We start from the raw sequence: 18,603 nt of genomic DNA, 5'->3' as shown, positions 1-18,603 counted from the left end.
TGTCTGTCTGCACGTCCTGTGACAATCTAGTTCCGGAGTTCACTGTCCACTTTGTAAAGCTGTACTCCTTAACTAGTTTAAACTCTCTGTTTTAAAGTATTCTCCCAATAGTGTCATCACCTCTGTGACTGGTGGTGTTGGATATGGTGAATAGCAGGTTTACATTTGCCTTACCCATTGCCTTCTTGTTTTTGTTATTTTTCATCATACAATCTCTGCAGTTAAGGAGTCACAGCCTTTTTGTATCACCTCTTGTGATTATTTCATGTTCATTTCTGCATACCTCTCTTAATTCCTGTACATCCTCCTTCAAACATCCTACAGGGTTCGAGGTATGACTGCACCAAGGACTTTAAATAGAAGCAAAATTATGTCCTCGGTTCTCCTTGTTCTGACTCTCGGCATCTTGCTGCCTTTTTTGGCCAATGCATTGATCCAGTGATGTCAGGAAACAGCAGCAACTCTTAAGATCCTTCCTCAGTTCATAAGTACCAGTTTTGAGTTCAGCACTATGTAGTTGCCATTTAGATTGTACATACTACATTGTATTTATCTAAAGGGAACCTTTCACCCATTCAGTTTTGTGAGATGCTTCTGGAATCTGATGCCATTGTCAAGGTATTTAAATACCTTAAAGAGCATAATGTTATTTGCACACTTAAAGAGATTTCACTGCAAACTTTCTTCTCTAAGGAATTGATAAAGGTGTTCAATAAAATTAGTCTCTAAATCATTTTCCATGTGGGCTCATTTCGGACATTTCTTATTACTGAGAAACATTAATTAAGCCCTACCATTTTGTTTCTTATCTTGTAACAGGCTTTAAATCCATTAAGGACCTACACTCAGTCCATGGAATCTTATTTTCTCTATTAACCTCTAGGTTAATAGGTGTAGGTCATTATCCACGGCTTTCTGAAAATCCAGATATCTAGTGCAACTAGTTTCCCTACTAGTGCACTTAAAGAGCTCCAGCAGGTCCATGGGGCAGATTTTCCCCTTGTTGAAATCATATTAGCTCGTTAGCAGTATTCTCCTGTGTTTGCCCATGTCCTGAGTGGGTTTGTGCTTGTATCTCGTTACCATGGCAGAAGTCAGAATTGCTGCTCTGTAGTTCCCAATATCTACCCTGCACCCTCCTGCCCTTCCCGTTCTCTCTCTCTTGTTTCACAGCTGAGCTTATATCTGGAGAATGCTTTACCTGCCAGACTAAAGTATATTGTAAGAAGTAATGAATTGAAAGGAAAGAAGGAACAAGCAAAGCTTGATTGTATTTTATTGATTACTGAAACAGAAGAGCTGCTTTGTGTTGGCAGTAAACAAAGTCCAGTCCATGTTCCTGGAATTATATTTATGATTTTAACACTCTTTATATTTTTAGCAGATGGTGAACTTTTTGATAGTGATGGAGTTTCATGGTGGTTTGATTGCTGCTGAACTGTCAAAGACCTATTGTTGTTCAACAAAGATAGTAATTGACAGGAAGATCAGTATTTGCTGGAGTAACTTTTGAGGTATGTTATTTTAGTGGGATTCAGTATTAGAGATGTAGGATGCAGTATTACAGATGTCTAATATTCAAAATCATGAATCAGACCCTTATAAGATTGATTTAAAACTAAAAATTTTCATCTCTTTTTCTTTGCTTTCTAGTCCTTTATGTCACATCATGTTTTTACACATTGATGAGGCTGGAAATAGATTTAAAGATAGTGTAAAATTCTCCCAGTTCTGTCTCAAGGAGTTTGCAATATTCAGTACTACAAGGGTTGGCAGCACTGCTGGTTTGCAAAGGAACAGCTCAGGCCCTGGCCAGATGCCACAGCATTTGCTTCATAGAATCATAAAAATATTTAGGTTGGAAAAGACCTCTAAAATAATTGAGTCCAACCATTAACCCAGCACTGCCAAGTCCACCACTAAACCATGTCCGCAAGTGCCACATCTACACAGCTCTAAAACCTCTAGGAGTGCTGACTCCCACAGTTCCCTGGCAGGCTGTTCTAGTGCTTGACAACCCTTTCCATGAATAATTTTCCCCTAGTATCCAATCTAAGCCTCCCCTAGAGCAACTTGAGGTCATTTCATCTTGTTCTGTCATTTGTTACATGGGAGAAGGGAGCAACCCCCACACAGCTACAACCTCCTTTCAGGTAGTTGTAGAGAGTGATAAAGCCTCCCCTGAGCCTCCTTTGCTCCAAACTAAACACCCCTGGCTCCCTCAGCTGCTCTTCACCATTTTGACATGCATTGTATCAAGGTACAGTCTGTATGCATCCACAGAAACACAGTTTGGCAAGTACAGATTCCACACGCGTGAAATCTAGCGTTTTCACAGAACCTTGGGGCACATCAGATTACCAGAGAGAAACAACTGAGACTGGAAGAGACATCACTCCTGGTGACACCCTGCTCTCTCAGCAATTAGTGTTAGCAAAATAGCCCATACATCACTATTCGCAGAGTATATAAAAGAATGCCTTGGGAACTGTGGCACACATTTTCTCCAAGACACTTTCATTTTGTCTGAGAGATGCTCAGATAAAACACAGACAAATGAACAGAAGCACGAAAGAATCAGTACAACAGCGTTCACAGCTGAACATCTTAAAGACAGTACCTTAAAGATAAATTAATATATTCTTTATGTGAAAAAATAGAATTATTATAATAACAACATTCTACAGCTGAAGGAAACATTAAACGTTGTGCTCAATTGTTCATCAGAGGATTTAACCTAATTTTTTTAATTGGATGCAAAATGTTACTTGTAAAAAAACAGCTGCCACACGATGGCAGCATAATCCAATGGACAAAGAATTTTGGCAGTCATTTCTGGGAAACACTGCAGTTTTTAGGAGGCTGATTGTTACAGAGCCACAGTACATCTGAAAATGAAGCGCTGGCAGCAGCTGAATAGCTCCTTTGCACTGTGGAAGCTAAGTGGCACAGTGGGTTAGTACTGTCGGCTTTTTCTTCTGGAGACTCAACCTTACATCCTGGCTTAGCCTGTAAATGAAAGCAAGTTGGGTGGTCTCATCCCAGTCCCCATTTGTGCATATCACAAAAACACCAGGCAATTTGGCATGGCCAGGAGCTGCTGCCTGGGAGAGGAGCGGGATTCAAATGGGAGAGGGACTGCGGGTCATGAGCAAGGTGAACCGGAAGATCTGTGAAGGGAGGTTTGTGTGGCACCAGCTCAAAGGACAGTCACCATCTGCCACCAGTACTAACCTTATTCTGCAAATATATTTGCAATGTAGTTTATTCTCTGTGCTTGAAATCCAAGTCAGATCTTTATTTTATCCTCCTCACTTTGCTGTTCGTGGGAGTTTTGCCAGTGAAAGAAGAGGGTAGCACAAATTCTTAAATGCACCCTTAGTATCTAGAGCACAGGAGATAGAAGGACAAAAGTGCTATGCACTAGGGGCAAATCCTCAGGGTTTGAGTGATGCCTGAGATGTGGTCCAGGTGTGCGTGTCAGCCCCGTTGTACAGGCTCTCCACAATCCTAATTTCTCTAGAAACCCTGGTGCTATTGTCCCCAGTTTATTGGTTGGGAACCAGAACTCAAAAAGGCTTAGTCATGTTGAAGACCAAGAATACTCCTGAGACCTGTACTGGGGTATGTGAAGACCTGCTGCAGTAGGGTTCTTGGAGGAGCAGCTGTAAAAATAAGGAGAAAAGCCAAGAGAGCAAGTGGGATAGAGGGATGGAGTTACATGGGACTGCTGAAAGTAGGAAACTGCTTAAGGCATCAAAAAAAAACATGATGCAGAAAATGAATACAACTTTAGGAGTCAAAGTAATAATAGTGGACAACTATCAGAAGAGATTTGGTTTTTTATCATTTTTATCAAGTATCAAGAGTTTTAAAAAGCTCTTAAAAAGCCAGCAGTCCAACTAAGAAAAAATCTGATTAATCAGGAAAACTAGAAAAATGTGCAATGTCTAAAGAAAGGAAGTTGTAAAGAACAAAGAAAAAGCATTAATACGACAATATACTGCTGAAAAATGCAGTTTTTGAGGCAAGTACTTGTGAAGCTGTGCCAACTTCTATAAATACAATTGACTTTAAAGTGAGGAGATATTATAGAAAAGTTAGAATATTTCATTTTGACATTTTCCTAGCAAAATGATTCAATGTCTTATTTTCAAGTTCAGTTCATTTTGCAGCTCAGTCTGTTTTAATTTAAAATAGAGGAAAAGCAATCAAGAAGTGAGATGCAATGTTTCAAGAAGTGGAGAATGAAACATGTCATTATACTTGAAAAATACTTTTTTTTTAAGCAATAAAAAATTGTTTTGATGATGCCCTGGAAGAATTATTCTCCCAAGTTTTTCAGTTCTCTCACTGAAGTGAAAAATCAATTATTTGTGCAGTCCTAGTTGTGTAATGAGGCATGTTAAAGAAAAACTTTGGTTAGAGATGCAGGTGCTCTTGTCTTTGAATTTTGGAATTTTAGATACCTCTGGGTACCTTAGAGACATCTGAGGAGCCAGAGGGGAGAAGACAGAAAGGGCTCATCATGCAGGATTGTATCATCTGACTACTGCTCTCTGTTATCAGAAGGAATCTTGCTGCCTCACTGATGTTGGCAGTCTGAGTTTTCTGTTTTGCACAGGGGTGTAAAAGTCTTTCTCCATCTTATTTTGTGCTTCCAGGATAAACTGATCTCTTCAGAAAAAAGGAAATCCAGACAGGTGTTGATCTATCAGTTCATCTCAGATTTTTTATCCCGTTCCGGGAAATGGCTATCCCACTAGAGCCTAGATGATGATACACTGTTACCACAACTAGGACACTAGTGTTCACAGTAGAAGCAAGGTAAGTTCTGTACCATTTCCATTGTAACTTTATTTAAAAAACCCAAAGGTTAGTTGAAATACAGTTCCTTAAATTTCCTGTCAGTTGTGCCTGCACTGGAACACAAATGTCACTTGTGCAAATTCAGTCCTTCAGAAGGGAACACAGAAATACTTTGCCGTGCCAGTAGTCGATTTTCCACATGCATGACCACTTTGCTTTAAACTGGCCACACACTGTTATAGAGACACAAATTCTTGCCTAAGAATGGCAAGGCTGTTTTGTACCCCAACTTCCAAATGAAAACACTGCTGAAAAATTATGGGATACCAGAGATTTTTATTCTGCATGGAGGCACAGAAGAGTAAGCAAGGCCACTGTGCCAGTAATTTCTCCAAGTGAGGAGCTGGAGCAAGTCCCGAGAAGAGCAACGGAGCTAGGGAAAGGTCTAGGTGGTAAGTGGTATGGAGAGCAGCTGAGGGACCTGGGGGTGTTTAGCCTCGAGAAAAAAAGGGGGCTCAAGAGAGACCTTATCACTCTCTACAACTACCTCAAAGGAGGTTGTAGCCAAGTGGGAGTCAGCCTCTTCTCCCAGGTAACAAGTGACAGGACAAAAGGAAAAAGCCTCAGGTTGCACCAGGGGAGGTTCAAGTTGGACATCAAAAAGAGTTTCTTCATGGAAGGGGTTGTCAAGCATTGGATGGGCTGCCCAGGGAGGTGTTGGAGTCATCATCCCTGGAAGTGTTCAAGAAAATACTGGACATGACACTTACTGCCAAGGTCTAGATGACAAGGTGGGATCAGACAAAGGTTGGACTTGATGATCTTGGAGGTCTTTTCCAACCTAAATGATTCTGTGATACACTCACTCTCTTTCTTTAACTATCCCCATCATGATAGTAGTTCTAGAAACACAAAGATATTGCACTGTGAGAACACACACACAGATAATTAGAAAAAACATTTGGAAAAATTATGCTCATGTGCTTTGGAACACCATATCTTCTCTGATATTTTTAACAATACTGTTTGCATTATATAGTATTTACACTTAAAACACCACAGAAAAATTCAGAGAGGAAATTGTTTGGTGTTTTGCTGGTATATGTTTAAGAAGGCAGGACTTCTCTCTGTTGTCTACATTTTCTCCAACCAACAGAACCTTCTAGATGCAGTGATTCAGCTCGTGTCTTTTATACCTTCTCGGAACTTCTCATGAGACAGTCACTTCCATTAGAAGAGAACTGCTAACTGGAGTTGCTGCCAAGTAAACCCTGACAGCATCACAACCCACTTTCATGTAATGGGGCTTTACACCATCCGTTTATATGCATCCAAAACGAACCGGCAATTTTGCAGCTGCTGCATCATTGAAAATGTAAATACATTTTTTTTTTTCAGTATTTTGCAGATATCGATATGTGAATTTGAATGAACTTCAGTAGGAAAAACATTGGTTCTTTTAATTCTTAGTGTTCCTCCCTACCATGCTTTACTTCTTTATTTTTGATCACAAAACTGTAAGCGCATATTTAAAGTAAGGAAGCCCTGCTATATCAAAGTCCTGCTGCATAAAATGGCCTGAAATTCCTGAAATCCCACACTATGAGTTTCTCAGCCTTGAGTTTGTGTAAAGCTTCTATTACAGAGCCTTTGAAAGAAATTCTAAATCACAATAAGAGCAGTAATGTAAAACTATTTTTATTGAAAATACATCTACAAAGTAATGTTTCTCAAACCACTCTGGGTGCATACCAATGCAAAACCAGTGGGGAATGGGGAAGGGAATCTTTCTATAATACCTGATTTCCACAAGAAACAACGTTAGTATAAAAAAAGATCACATTCTTTGTGACACAACTAATTTTTCTCAGCTGATGTCATAGAAAGACAGCCTTTTATATTGTCTTTGCAATGTATTTCCAAACAAAATCTTAACAAAAATTTAAAGTGTTATGCCATAAATTCTACAGTTAATGTTTATACACACATTCTGAATACAGTATCTATATAAAAATATCTCTAATTATATATCAGAAAATGCCAGTCTGTAACCTAGATTTGCATTTTGTTAGCCAAAAAAAAAAAGAACAACCCATAAACCCATATTTTCTTTCTGTCAGAGATTCATTTAGAGTTTGCTTGGTTTGACTGCTCAATACTCTATATTAAACCCTGCTCAATTCATTCACTAGAGAGTTCTTGCTCATATTGTTCAGATTACTTAACTGGAGAAGATGGACAGGAGTTTTCAGTCCTAAAAACCAGTCTTGCCTGGGAAAAGATTTGCCTTCAACCAGCATGATGACATTTTCACTAGTTACTTGTATACCATATTATGGACTTCTAGTGACAGAAGCAACATATTCAATATTTTTTGAATGGCAGCTCGGACAATGCAAGGGAATCCTTCATTTCTATCATCAGAATTTTTTTGATAAGGAGAGGGAGAAAGAAGACAACAATTTTAATAAAACAGATCACTCAACACTATTATGCCTGTCAATATCTTTGTCTTTCTCCCAACTCTAACTGCATTACAAAACTTTCCAGTTTAATCTCTTTAATAATAAAAGGTAAAAAAGAAAAAGTACATAATTTATATTTCTAGAAAGTGCTTCTTAAGGGAATAATCTTGAAATGAACAAAAAAGCCACAGGATTACAAAGGCACTGTCTCCCTTTTTTCATTCTTTGCTTATCTACTCTCTGAAGGAAACCTACAGTATTGCATTTTAAAATAATTTCTAATTAAAATTTCAACATTTATTATAGTATTTACTATTTTGCAGTTTATATATTTTTCCTAGTAAAATGTATAAAAGCACCCATTAGTTTTACTTCCTAAGGGTTTGTTTGGTTTTTTTCTTGGATGCTACTGATAAACACTCTAGGAATTCAAAATTTCACACTGAGACAGGGAGTCTTCTCCAGATGGAAAAATGTAAATCCAGTTAATTGCTCTATAATTTATTAGTGGCATGATGGAGAATTTGTGAGATTTCAATCAGAAAACCTCCAGTTAGTCTCAGGGATTTAGATTTAAAATCCATCTAATTTAGGATCTGAGCATCTCACCCTTCTGCACCTTCTACAGAAGGCTGGCATTGCCTTCTTATCATTGCTTATTAAGTAGATTTTTTTTTCAAACTGAGGTGAAGACACATTTTCTGTCCCAGACTAGGGCCTTGCCCGTACAAACACTTCCACACACAGATTGTTCAGATGGGTTGTGATGTTTAAATTATAGGAGCAAATCCAGACTGGAAGTACATACACGCATATTGTAAATGTTTGAGTCAGTGGGAGCCAACTAGGCTAAATTTTTATAAAGAACAGCTGAATCTAATGTGAAAAACAGTCTAGATAAAATAACTTTCTCAGAAATATTTCAACTCAGCTGGTAAAAGTGCTGATTTGGGGGTATTTCTTTTCTTTATTTATATATCTTCCCCCTGTTTATCCCCTCAATTAATCTCCTGCTTTTTTATTGTCCTGCTAGTATTTGAACAATAATATAACACTAGAGAAAAATAATCAGATAAAAAAGTAAAAGTCCTGTTAATTTACTTAGCTGGATGTAGTTATCAAGTTAGAAGTACTGATTGTGTGTTTAAAGATGTTAGGAATTTTGCAACAGGTATTTAAAAAAATAAAACCATTTTCAGGCTCTGTTATCTGTTTTTACTTTCCAGTTCATAAAAAAAAAAAAAGATTCACAGGACTGAGTAACATATACACAATCTCTTTTTTTATCCCCAGTTAGCATATGTCTAGCAGGACCACTGTTGTTGCCTGTTAATTTTTAAGTGGGAAGCCAACATATACCATGATCACTGCTAGTTTGGAATATATTTTCATTAATTCTTTCCAGTGCGAGCATAAAGGGAGAAATCAAGGAATAGATGAACTTGGTGAATTCAAGATATAAACGGCCGGAAAATTGTGTGCTTTTCCACACTTGCAGTGTTGAACTCACGTTTTCTCTACCCTACATCTTGGTTTCACTATCTAATGGTTTCTCATTCTCATTTTCTTGGGAGATCAGCTGGTAGGGTTTCTTCATTTCATTCTCCTCTATCACGGAATTACCCATTTCAGCATCCCTGTTCTTCAGCTCATGCCGTGATAAATGTTCAACAATTCCTGCTCCAATGGAGTCTCCCAAGACATTTGTCGTGGTACGGAGACGATCCCTAAGGAAAAAGTAGTGAGTTAGTCTTGATTTCATCACTTGTTCAGGGAAGCATGCAGACTAGCTGTTAAAACTGCCTTTAAACAGTTACTAGATGAGCCACCTGTTATATATATATTCGCTTACCCGAACTGTTAATGCCATTATTTCTTCTACAGAAATTACCAAATATACTGGGATGTGGAGTCACAAAATGTATTACTACTCTTAGTAATCTGACAGCAAGAAACAGCCGTGTGATGAGGATGGCAAAGGGACCACATGGCTTCTTGGAGGCATTTTGGGACTTTGGTGGTTTGGGTTTATATGCTTTGAACATGTAAGCCAATAATAATCTACCTTGTTATTTGTCTTGCGACCATAAACTGTGATGAGCAATTTAGGGTGGAATTATGCTGAAATGACTCAAATTAAACTACAACAACTCAGCCCCCTTAGAGGGGTCTGCCCAGCAGATGCAGGACACAGCTTGATGAGGAAGGACTGGCACCATTAGTAGATAAGCATCCACCCATATCAGGCTGTGGGCTTGTGGTTAGATAATCATTTGAAGACCTTATGTTCTGATAACAACACTGGCAACTTCTTACAGGGATCACTTGAAGAGACTGGCGGGTAAAAGGCCCTGGAAACCATGGATAATAAGTGTTAGGTGAGATAGAAGTTAGAGAAAACCTTCCTTTGATTTAGTTCCTGGACCTAAGGGAATTTGTACACTTACAGGTGTCTGTCAGTCTTCTACAGATAGAGGAATGGAAAAATTTAGGGGCAATACTTTGTGGTGGCTGGATAAAAGAATTACACAACTATTTTTCATTTCTGTGTCCATGGGGCAGACATATGAACCTTTCCCAGATTACATAGTCAGAAGGGCTGCAATTTGACAGAAGGGTTGGATTTGATTCAGTTCTGAGCTTCTGACTGAAGAAAAGGTTTTCATTGCATCCTACAAAAAATAGGCTAAAGCAATTCTTTGCTTCTTTAATTACAGTGTGCCTGTTACTACCCTAATGATAAAGGTTTCTAAGTAAACTTTCTGCATGCAAAAGGAATCATTAAGCAATACCCCTCACCATCTGCTCTATGAAAATACCATAAAAGCAAGAAATTGTGACTCTTTTTAACACTTGTTTCCAACTGCTTTCCACAGCAAAAAGATTGCAGTACAGTCAGAATGTCCCTGGCTATTTCACTTCTAAATATTGTCTAAGCCTTTAATGACTCCATAAAAATACTTACAAGAACCAGTCCACTGCAATGATAAGAGTGATATCATCTGTAGGCAGACCTACTGATGTCAGCACAATGACCATGGTGACCAGTCCAGCTTGAGGAATGCCTGCAGCCCCAATACTGGCAGCTGTAGCGGTGATGCTGTGCAGAGAGATGGCAACAGCAATTAATTGACTTCCGCAATAAACTCTCTTTATCATCTGGCAAACTTTAAAACCAGATATGAAGCAAGTAGTAAATAAAGATGAGCCCAGTCCCTTATCTGAACACATCATAGCTGCAGGGGAGTGTGACTTTTGATCTGAAGTGTTTGCACTAAACCTTTATCCAGAAACCTCGCAACATGGCTTTTTTAGTGCTAAATTCCCTACTAGATGCCAAGGGCCAGACAAAACATCATAGCCACATGTCCCAACCCACTGAAAAAACTCAGTCCACAAGCTCAAACATGTTAAAAGGAAAGCTGAGGAGATAATTCTGTCCTGGTAGATCTAAGGCAAGAACTTTTATTCTTTGTCCGTCTCACTATAACTTCATGCCAGGTGAAGTCTCTGTCCTCCAGCAGTTGGTGTTCTGCCATCAGAAAAGCTGCCAGAAACCCTGAATCATACAGTCTAGTGACTTAGGAGAAATATGCTTGTTTACACCTGGTTTAGGAAGAATTTGTTTTGTCAGGTGGTTTGCCAGGGAGCAGTCTAGTACTAATGAATGTGAAACTATTGCCACAGAGTGTGAAGGCAGAGTTTTGCCTTATGTTAATGTGTATTGAAATAAACTGGTGGTTTTTGTAGAGAGAACCACTGTAACTGAACTTTCAGTCTTCCTGTGTGATAAATACATGTCTCTTTGTCCTACAGCATCCATCTCTCTCCTTACTGACATTCCTTTAATCTACACATGTGCCTGTCACCCTTTTCTCTTAAACTATGATAAACATAACGAAATTAATGCAGATCAGTTATCGAGTGCTAATCAGTGGGTTGTTTGTTGTTCTATTTCAAACAAGATGACTTGTGTGCTTGAAAACATACCTATCTTCTCTGCTTTTATCTATGTTACTGCTCCTTACACAGTTTGCCCCTGCTTGTATCCTGAGACCATCAGGACTAGGAAAACACTACCTCTCCCAGCTTTAACACCGTGATGCTTTTATGCTACAGCTTTGTACATGCTCTATAAATTACATGGTACTGATTGTAAGTATATAGCTCCCAAGAGCTGCATGAGTTCTTTAGAAAGAAAAACTTGAAAGTAAATAAGAACTTTCTTGTTGACTTCATCGAGTGCAGTGACAGGTGTCCTGTTACAGTTTTTTGAAGGTTTACCTAAAGGAAAATATGTACTGGGGGCCCTTTCCTGTGCAGAAGATGTAAATAATTACAGGTATTCAGTTACTGTAGCAGTTCCTTGTTTTCATCTCTAGATGCTAATCCCACATAAACCAGCAAGAAGTCCTCACACAAGTGCTTTTATGAAATGTAAGTAATAATGGCTTCCATACCTGATTGTGATAATCTGCCCGAAGTTCAGCTCAAAGTTGTTAACCTGTGCAATGAAAATTGCAGCCAAAGCCTCATATAAAGCAGTTCCATCCATGTTAATTGTAGCACCAACTGGTAGTACAAATCTTGTAACTCGTTTGTCCACTCCATTTATTTCTTCTAGACACTTAAAAGTAACAGGTAGTGTTGCAGAACTGAATCAAAAATAAAGAAGGTAATATGTCATATAAATTCTATAAAGAGGGAAAGAAAAGACTGTCACACATTATGATTGCAAGAAATGCTTTAATTTTTTTTGTGATCTACCAGAATATTTTTGTTTTTCAAATGCAAAGGCTGGATTTAAGCACTGAATTTAAATGAAAAGTCTGAATTTAGGGTGAAGATTCTCTTAATGCTTTTATAAACTTTTCCCAATGGTTAATAACTGTCATTCTCTATGCAGTCCCTCGTCTGAATGTGTCTAAGTTCAGTGTTTTGTTACAAGAGTCTTCTGCTAGGCAGAGGAATTGATTTAAAAATTCCTGCTCCTCACTTCTATGTCACGGAGCTGTGACTGAATCATCCTTAAGCACTGTTTTTTTGAAGTTACACAAATTCATTATTCAATTCTTCAGATTATTCAATCCTTCAGTAAAAAGCATTCTTTCTCTTATTTACTTGCTGGCTCCTCTGGAAAGGGCAGTTTGATCAATGGTTGCATTACTTCACCACTTACAGTTTAACACCAGTAGGTAGCTAAGCACCACAAAGCCACTCACTTACTTGCCTCCACACCCTAGCAATAGCTGGAACATCAGTGTGGGATCATTGTGGATTTGGACACAAATCTAAAACATGGCGCCATATGAGCAGCTATGGAGAAAGTTAACTCTGACCAAGCCAGGCCTTGTATTTCTACATCTGATCACAACAAAGTAAAGAAGTTTTTCAAGACACAACAATTCAGATTACTCTGTGTCTTCTAGACACTCAAAAGTAACAGATAGTGTTGCAGAACTGAATCAAAAATAAAGAAGGTAATATGTCATATAAATTCTATAAAGAGGGAAAGAAAAGACTGTCACACACATGAAATCTTTTCACAAGTGAAATCTTCATTGCTAACTACTTAACGGACTGTCAAGTCTTAGAAAACTCAATCAATATTGATAAAATACTGACAAAAAGTAAAGAAGGACTACGAAAGATTCCACTCCAGGTGGAATGTCTAACAAAAACTGGAACATACCCTCTTAACACTATTACTGTTACCCACCAAAGTTGTAGTTTTATTTTATTTTCTCTTAAACTATGTTGACTAGTGTATGTTTTATTTTATTTTTAAAATAATTTTTAATCAACTTCTCTTTTAGGCATTCCACTTTTAGGCATTCCCAGATTTGCAGGGATTGATATCAAAATGTCAAATGTGAAGTCAGTAATTGTCCCTCTCTCCCATTACACGGTCAGAATTTTTTAGTCCTCAAAAGCTTTTTCAGTGATACAAAACTATATCAGATTCTACATTAATGGTCACACTTGCTTCTCCTCCAGATGTTCAAAATAATACCAAACACCAAGGACTTGAATTTAGCATTACAGAATATCTAACTTAAAACACCTGTCTTTAGGGGAAACTTTCAAAATCTTTTAAAATAGAAGGTGTTTTATGAAAGGTCATGTGGCACAGAAATGTACATTTCATTATAGTAACGTTTCCTTTCATCATGCATGCAAAAAGGTTTTTTTAATTCATATGGTGTACCTATGACCTCACCAACAGAGCGAAAGTGGCATTTCTATTGCAGGTTCTATATCCATTATTGGCTATCAGGATTTTTAGCACAGAATGTCAGCTGCCAGTAAGAATCCCCTCTGAACTTTCCAGTTTGCTGCTCCATTTTGCCATGCAATCCTTTACCAGCTGTATCCTCTACAAGCAAGCCAGCACACACTACCTAAAAATATCAGACACCAAGACTTATCAAAGTCACAAGGGTTCTGGCCATACAGTCTGCATCACTGAAGAGATTCATTTAACCTCTAGGAAACAGAGTTTGAGTCAGAATCAGAGAGCAGTAGAACTGAAATACAGTAGCCAAGTGAACACTTGAATACAGAGTTCGCTAAACGTGAGGTAAAACTGTTCCTCAAACCAGTAATACTATAATAAAAATACAGCTTTAAAATATTGTGTTTACCTGGAAGATGTTCCCACAGCTGTGACTAATGCCTGGATTAAGCCTCCAATAAATACCCACGGGTTCTTACGAGTGATCACGAAGTACAGAAGAGGTAGGACAATGACAGCGTGAATCAGCAAACCGATGATGACTGTCACAGTATACATGGCGAGCTGGCCACCGATCACACCCATATCTTCCATCTCAACAATTTTTCCAGCAATTAAGAAGAGAATTCCAAGTGGAGCATACCTGCAGATAAGAAATCAAATCAGCATTACCGAACAAAGTAATTTACTGAGCAAATTCACTCCCCCAGCCACACTGTGTTTATATGCATGCATGAATGTAGAACTGCACTGCTACGATACCCCCATGCAGGAGCAGTTCAAGAGTTTAACTCTTCAACTTTCAACAGTTCAACCCAGAATAAACCACAACAGTGAATGTTTCTGGTGGGCTTCAGTGGATTCAAGATCTGGTAAGGATTTCAAGACATATAGCATGCCTAAAGACATGTAGGGAGATGAATTCTCTTTGGAATTCAAGAGTAATAAAGTTGGTTTAGCCAATTCTGTTATAGTTCTGTCTGTGTGAACGAAGGCTCAGCCAGTGTGGTTGCAGTCTATGCCAAGCACCAGTTCTATTCCAGTGCTGTTTCCCATGTTGTTCGGGAAGGAACCCACACAGAAGTCTGATAACCTCTGAAGATTTCAAGCTGCCTCTGGCCATGCTATATTTCATCCATCAGGGCACTGAATAAATATATTCTACAGCATGAAGACATCTGTATGACAAAGGTTGGCTGTATTATGCAACAGCAACAAAGGAGGTATGAACTGCTTTTCTGTATCAGGAAGAACAGCTAGAGGTGAAGAAAGAGCTAGTGTTGAGCATAAAACTTCAACATAATTCTGCTGCAGTGATACTTTTGGTACAGACTTATTTCTATAAATCTCCACTTGTTTTCTCACACTAAGACATCACAGAAACAAATCTATCTACCGTATCACAATTTCTCTTTAAGACATCAAATCCATTTAGAAATTTATCTGATGTTGCAACGCTCATCCTCTGCTTTGTAATTTTAAGCACGTTGTAAAGGAGAAAAGATTTTTGTTTTGTATAAATGTGATCTGGAAGAACAGAATTTTAGATACTGGAGCAAATATACTTATTTTTAGTTTTGTATCAATACTGCAACACATGTGTGCTCTTGGACAGGCTTCTGGAGTTGATTTGGGGTTCTTTCTGTGGTAAAGAAGGCAACAAGACATAATTTCTTTTCATAATTAACTTTCTACCTGGCAAATAATGAATCTTAATTGTTGAAAAGATTTCACACCTTGAGGGAAAATGTATTTGTTTTATTTACTTGGTGAACACTATAAAGAAAGTAGGAACAGTACGTATATGTGTGAGCAGTGCAGCTGTGATGCAAGGACATCCACATCCACTACACAGCTATGGGAATCAGTTGTGTTGGAAACCGATGATAGCAAGGTCTTGCTGCGTAGAAATAAGATTGTGGGGGAGGTTTGTTGGTTTCCTTTAATGAAGTTAGATCAGGATATAAGGAAACTTCAACAGCATACTGCTGTGATTGTTACCTTTATGAAGACACAAGATACAAGTGTAGCAACTTCTGACACAGACCCTGATTTTTCTCATGTTGAAAGTGAAACCCTATGAAAGAGTTGGTGTGCTTGGGCAAACCACTGAGGTAGAGCATTACAGCTCTTGAGTTCACTTGTGAAAAAAGCTACAAGGTAGATACACCTTACTGTCTGACTTTCTGCCAAGCAGACTCCTGCTATCCAGTGCCTGATTGTGATGAAAAAATATTGTTAGTAACTTAAAAAGGAATTTATCAAAGAGGTACTTACCACATGATTAGAGCTACCAATCTCATGATAGCCTCATTAAGGCTATCAAAGAAGTCTTTCAATGCCTGACCTTGCTCCCTCATGCTTCCAATCACCAGGCCAAAGCTTATTGAGAAAACCACCAAGCCAAGGGCATTCACTCCGTTTACAGAACCTGGAACAGGAACTATTTCCTCTCTCATTCGGGTGAGGGCTTCCATTGCTTCTGACACATTGCTTATTACGGAAGTCACTGTGGATGTGTCATTGGGTGGAATAGCTACTTTGAACTTTCTCTTTTCATAGTTAGTTTTGAACTGTTAAAACAAAATAAAAGAAAGACAGAAATTCTGTGAATCACAGCAGACAAAGGTTGAAATCACAAATTAAATTAACATTTACAGTCGTAGGACATTTGAATTCTTTGCATAACATTTCTAGGTAAAATGTACTGTGATGAAGACCTGGCTTTCCTGAAAGTAACAAAAAATCCATATTAACTTCAAGAGCTAAAACCTCACCTTTAGCTACTAGGACTCATTTTCTCATAAATATGTCGCAGTCAAAGATGCAGATTTGTCCTGCTCCTGACTTTTGTGACAAAGTTATTTATTCTTAGTTTGCATTTCTATAAATTGCTATTTTTCCCAACAACAAAATTCCAGCTGTTAAGTAAATGGGTCTTTTTTTGCACAGCTAAAATATTTTCATGTCCTCTGGAGTTTCTTTATTTGTTCATCTTTTTGAATTTATAATTCAAATAATTAGACCAAAGCTGACTTAAATATAACATACCTCCTTTTTCCTTTACTATGTCAAAGCCATTAGTTTATTTTGCAGTACAAGTCACCACTTCTCTTAAGAAAAGTATTTCTCTTTAAATGGTTCCATTATGGAACAGACAAATCAATTTCAAAATCTCAAACCCCAAATGTCTGCTTTTAAAAACAGTCTTTCACCCCCTAATATTTTTCCGAAGAGAAATATACATCCTGAGTATTCCTATCTGGGCTCAAAAAGCCCTGCAGGTCTGTGCTGATTAAATTCTGTCGAACACAAACAATGTTAAATTTCACTAGTAAAATATTTCTTATGTGACTCAGGATGTTAATTATCCCATTAAAGCAGCTGGTTATTCTGGAAGGTTATTCAGCAACTTTGGATTTTTATTCCTTTGCAACTACCAAAAAAAGACAAATATTAAGAGCTGTTGTATCATTAGTGATATCTGGAGATCACTGCACACTCCAAAAGTATTTGTGTGAAATGAAGAACTTAGCACTAGGATGAGAAACCTGAATCATCACCTTTCAACACTGATCTCATTTTTTTCTACGCTGGAATAGTTTTATGCACTCCTTCCACGTATCTGATGTATCTCCCTGAATGCTCTGTCTTTCAGAATGTCACATAAAACTGCTTAAAAACGATTTATGAAAAGTTTCTGAATAATATGTAGCAGAATACATCTCCCTGAAGCTCAAATATATTTGAGTTTTGAATGAAATTTACTTAAAATCTTTTAAGATTTGGGCTGTAGTTAGAGAAGTCATCTGAGCTGTTTGAACAGTTGGCTGACAAAGAAGAGCCCAGTTTCACTTCCTCACCCACTCACACCCAACCTGTGATAATTCTTGTTTGATGTCTTAGTGAGCTGATTCTACTTTTTAAATTGGCAGAAATGTTACTTAGCAAAAAAGTGGCCACTTTTCAGGTGAAAGTTATGCAGGTGAATCAGCTCTCACTGACTTCTCACAGAGAAGGAAAAATCACTGAGACTGGAACTACACAGGTGGGGAAGGAGGGCTGGGATTGCCTCTTTAGGTGACAGAGAGGTATTAGGAGTGTAAATGGAAATGTAATATAAGCGCTCAACAAAGTGTTTTTTCTTCGGTCTTGTCATGAATATTAAAATACTGGCTAGCATGCTCCTTTTTCTTTTTCTTTTTATCTACAGGTATGGTAATTGTGTTATATGTGTATTTTTATTACTGTTTTCAGTAGGAAAAAAAACTTAGGTGCAGATTTATTAATGCAAATATCTGAAGGGTGTAACCATGCTGGACTTGCAGGCATACTAGTTTAGACAAACGTAGAAGAGCAAGCTGTTTAACGAGGTCTGGAACAATGCAGCCTGGAATTAAAGCCTAATCTCCTACGAAATTTCCTACTCATTTCCCACTTTCCCTAGCACAACACAACTGCTTTGGTCCTGACTCTTCTCTGTTACCCTCAGGTCGTAATCTCATTCCTACCTATTTGACTAGGTCAAAAGTACATGTGGTGCAGCTGTTCAGCAGTGCTGGATGTGCCTGATTGGCTGCTGCCTGTTGGAACAAGCCACCAGCTATGTCATAAACTGCTTTTCCTTCAGCGGAAGCACAGTCTTGATTTGCCTGAGAACTGCACCTCTCATGCCAAATTATGTTGGAATTGGCCGTGGTGCTCAACAATTATGGCAGGGGGCTGAGAAAATGTTGGGCTTTACAGGGGAGAAAGCACAATCACATGAAGTTTCTTACCTTTAAAACATAAGTTAGAAATAATTTTAGGTTGTAACAAGCACAATCCTACATTTTGTGCTCATTCTGGAATTCTGTCACAGAAGGAACATGCTTCTAATTCTTCATTAGTTAAGTCTCTTCAGGTATAATACGGATTTTAGGACCTCACTTAGGAAAGTCCTTTTCCATTTCAGCTACTAGACTGGTACACAGAGATGTAGATCTTATCTGTTAACTCACCTTATTCATCAGATTTAAGTATTCAGAAATACTGCTAGGGAGAAGAGTCTTTCTGGAACCCTTTCCAGAGAAGCAGAGAAATGATCTATTTAGT

General features: G+C 38.1%; 1 protein-coding gene across 1 annotated transcript in view; it reads right to left on the bottom strand.

Moving 5' to 3' along the window:
* Nucleotides 1-6,489: 6,489 nt before the first annotated feature.
* SLC1A3 (solute carrier family 1 member 3) overlaps nt 6,490-18,603 on the bottom strand; it is a 65,599-nt gene continuing 53,485 nt past the window's right edge. Inside the window, exons 6-10 of the mRNA XM_017811350.1 lie at nt 15,787-16,082; nt 13,919-14,152; nt 11,735-11,929; nt 10,240-10,374; nt 6,490-9,001 (exon numbers count right to left, since the gene is read on the bottom strand). Coding sequence (XP_017666839.1) covers nt 8,797-9,001; nt 10,240-10,374; nt 11,735-11,929; nt 13,919-14,152; nt 15,787-16,082 — 1,065 coding nt within the window. The 3' untranslated portion in view covers nt 6,490-8,796. The remainder of the gene's footprint in view (nt 9,002-10,239; nt 10,375-11,734; nt 11,930-13,918; nt 14,153-15,786; nt 16,083-18,603) is intronic.

Source organism: Lepidothrix coronata, unplaced genomic scaffold (assembly GCF_001604755.1).
Source record: "Lepidothrix coronata isolate B3197 unplaced genomic scaffold, Lepidothrix_coronata-1.0 Scaffold31, whole genome shotgun sequence".
NCBI lineage: Eukaryota > Metazoa > Chordata > Aves > Passeriformes > Pipridae > Lepidothrix > Lepidothrix coronata.
Note: the sequence above shows the minus strand (reverse complement) of the source record. Positions and strands in the feature narration are given on the sequence as shown.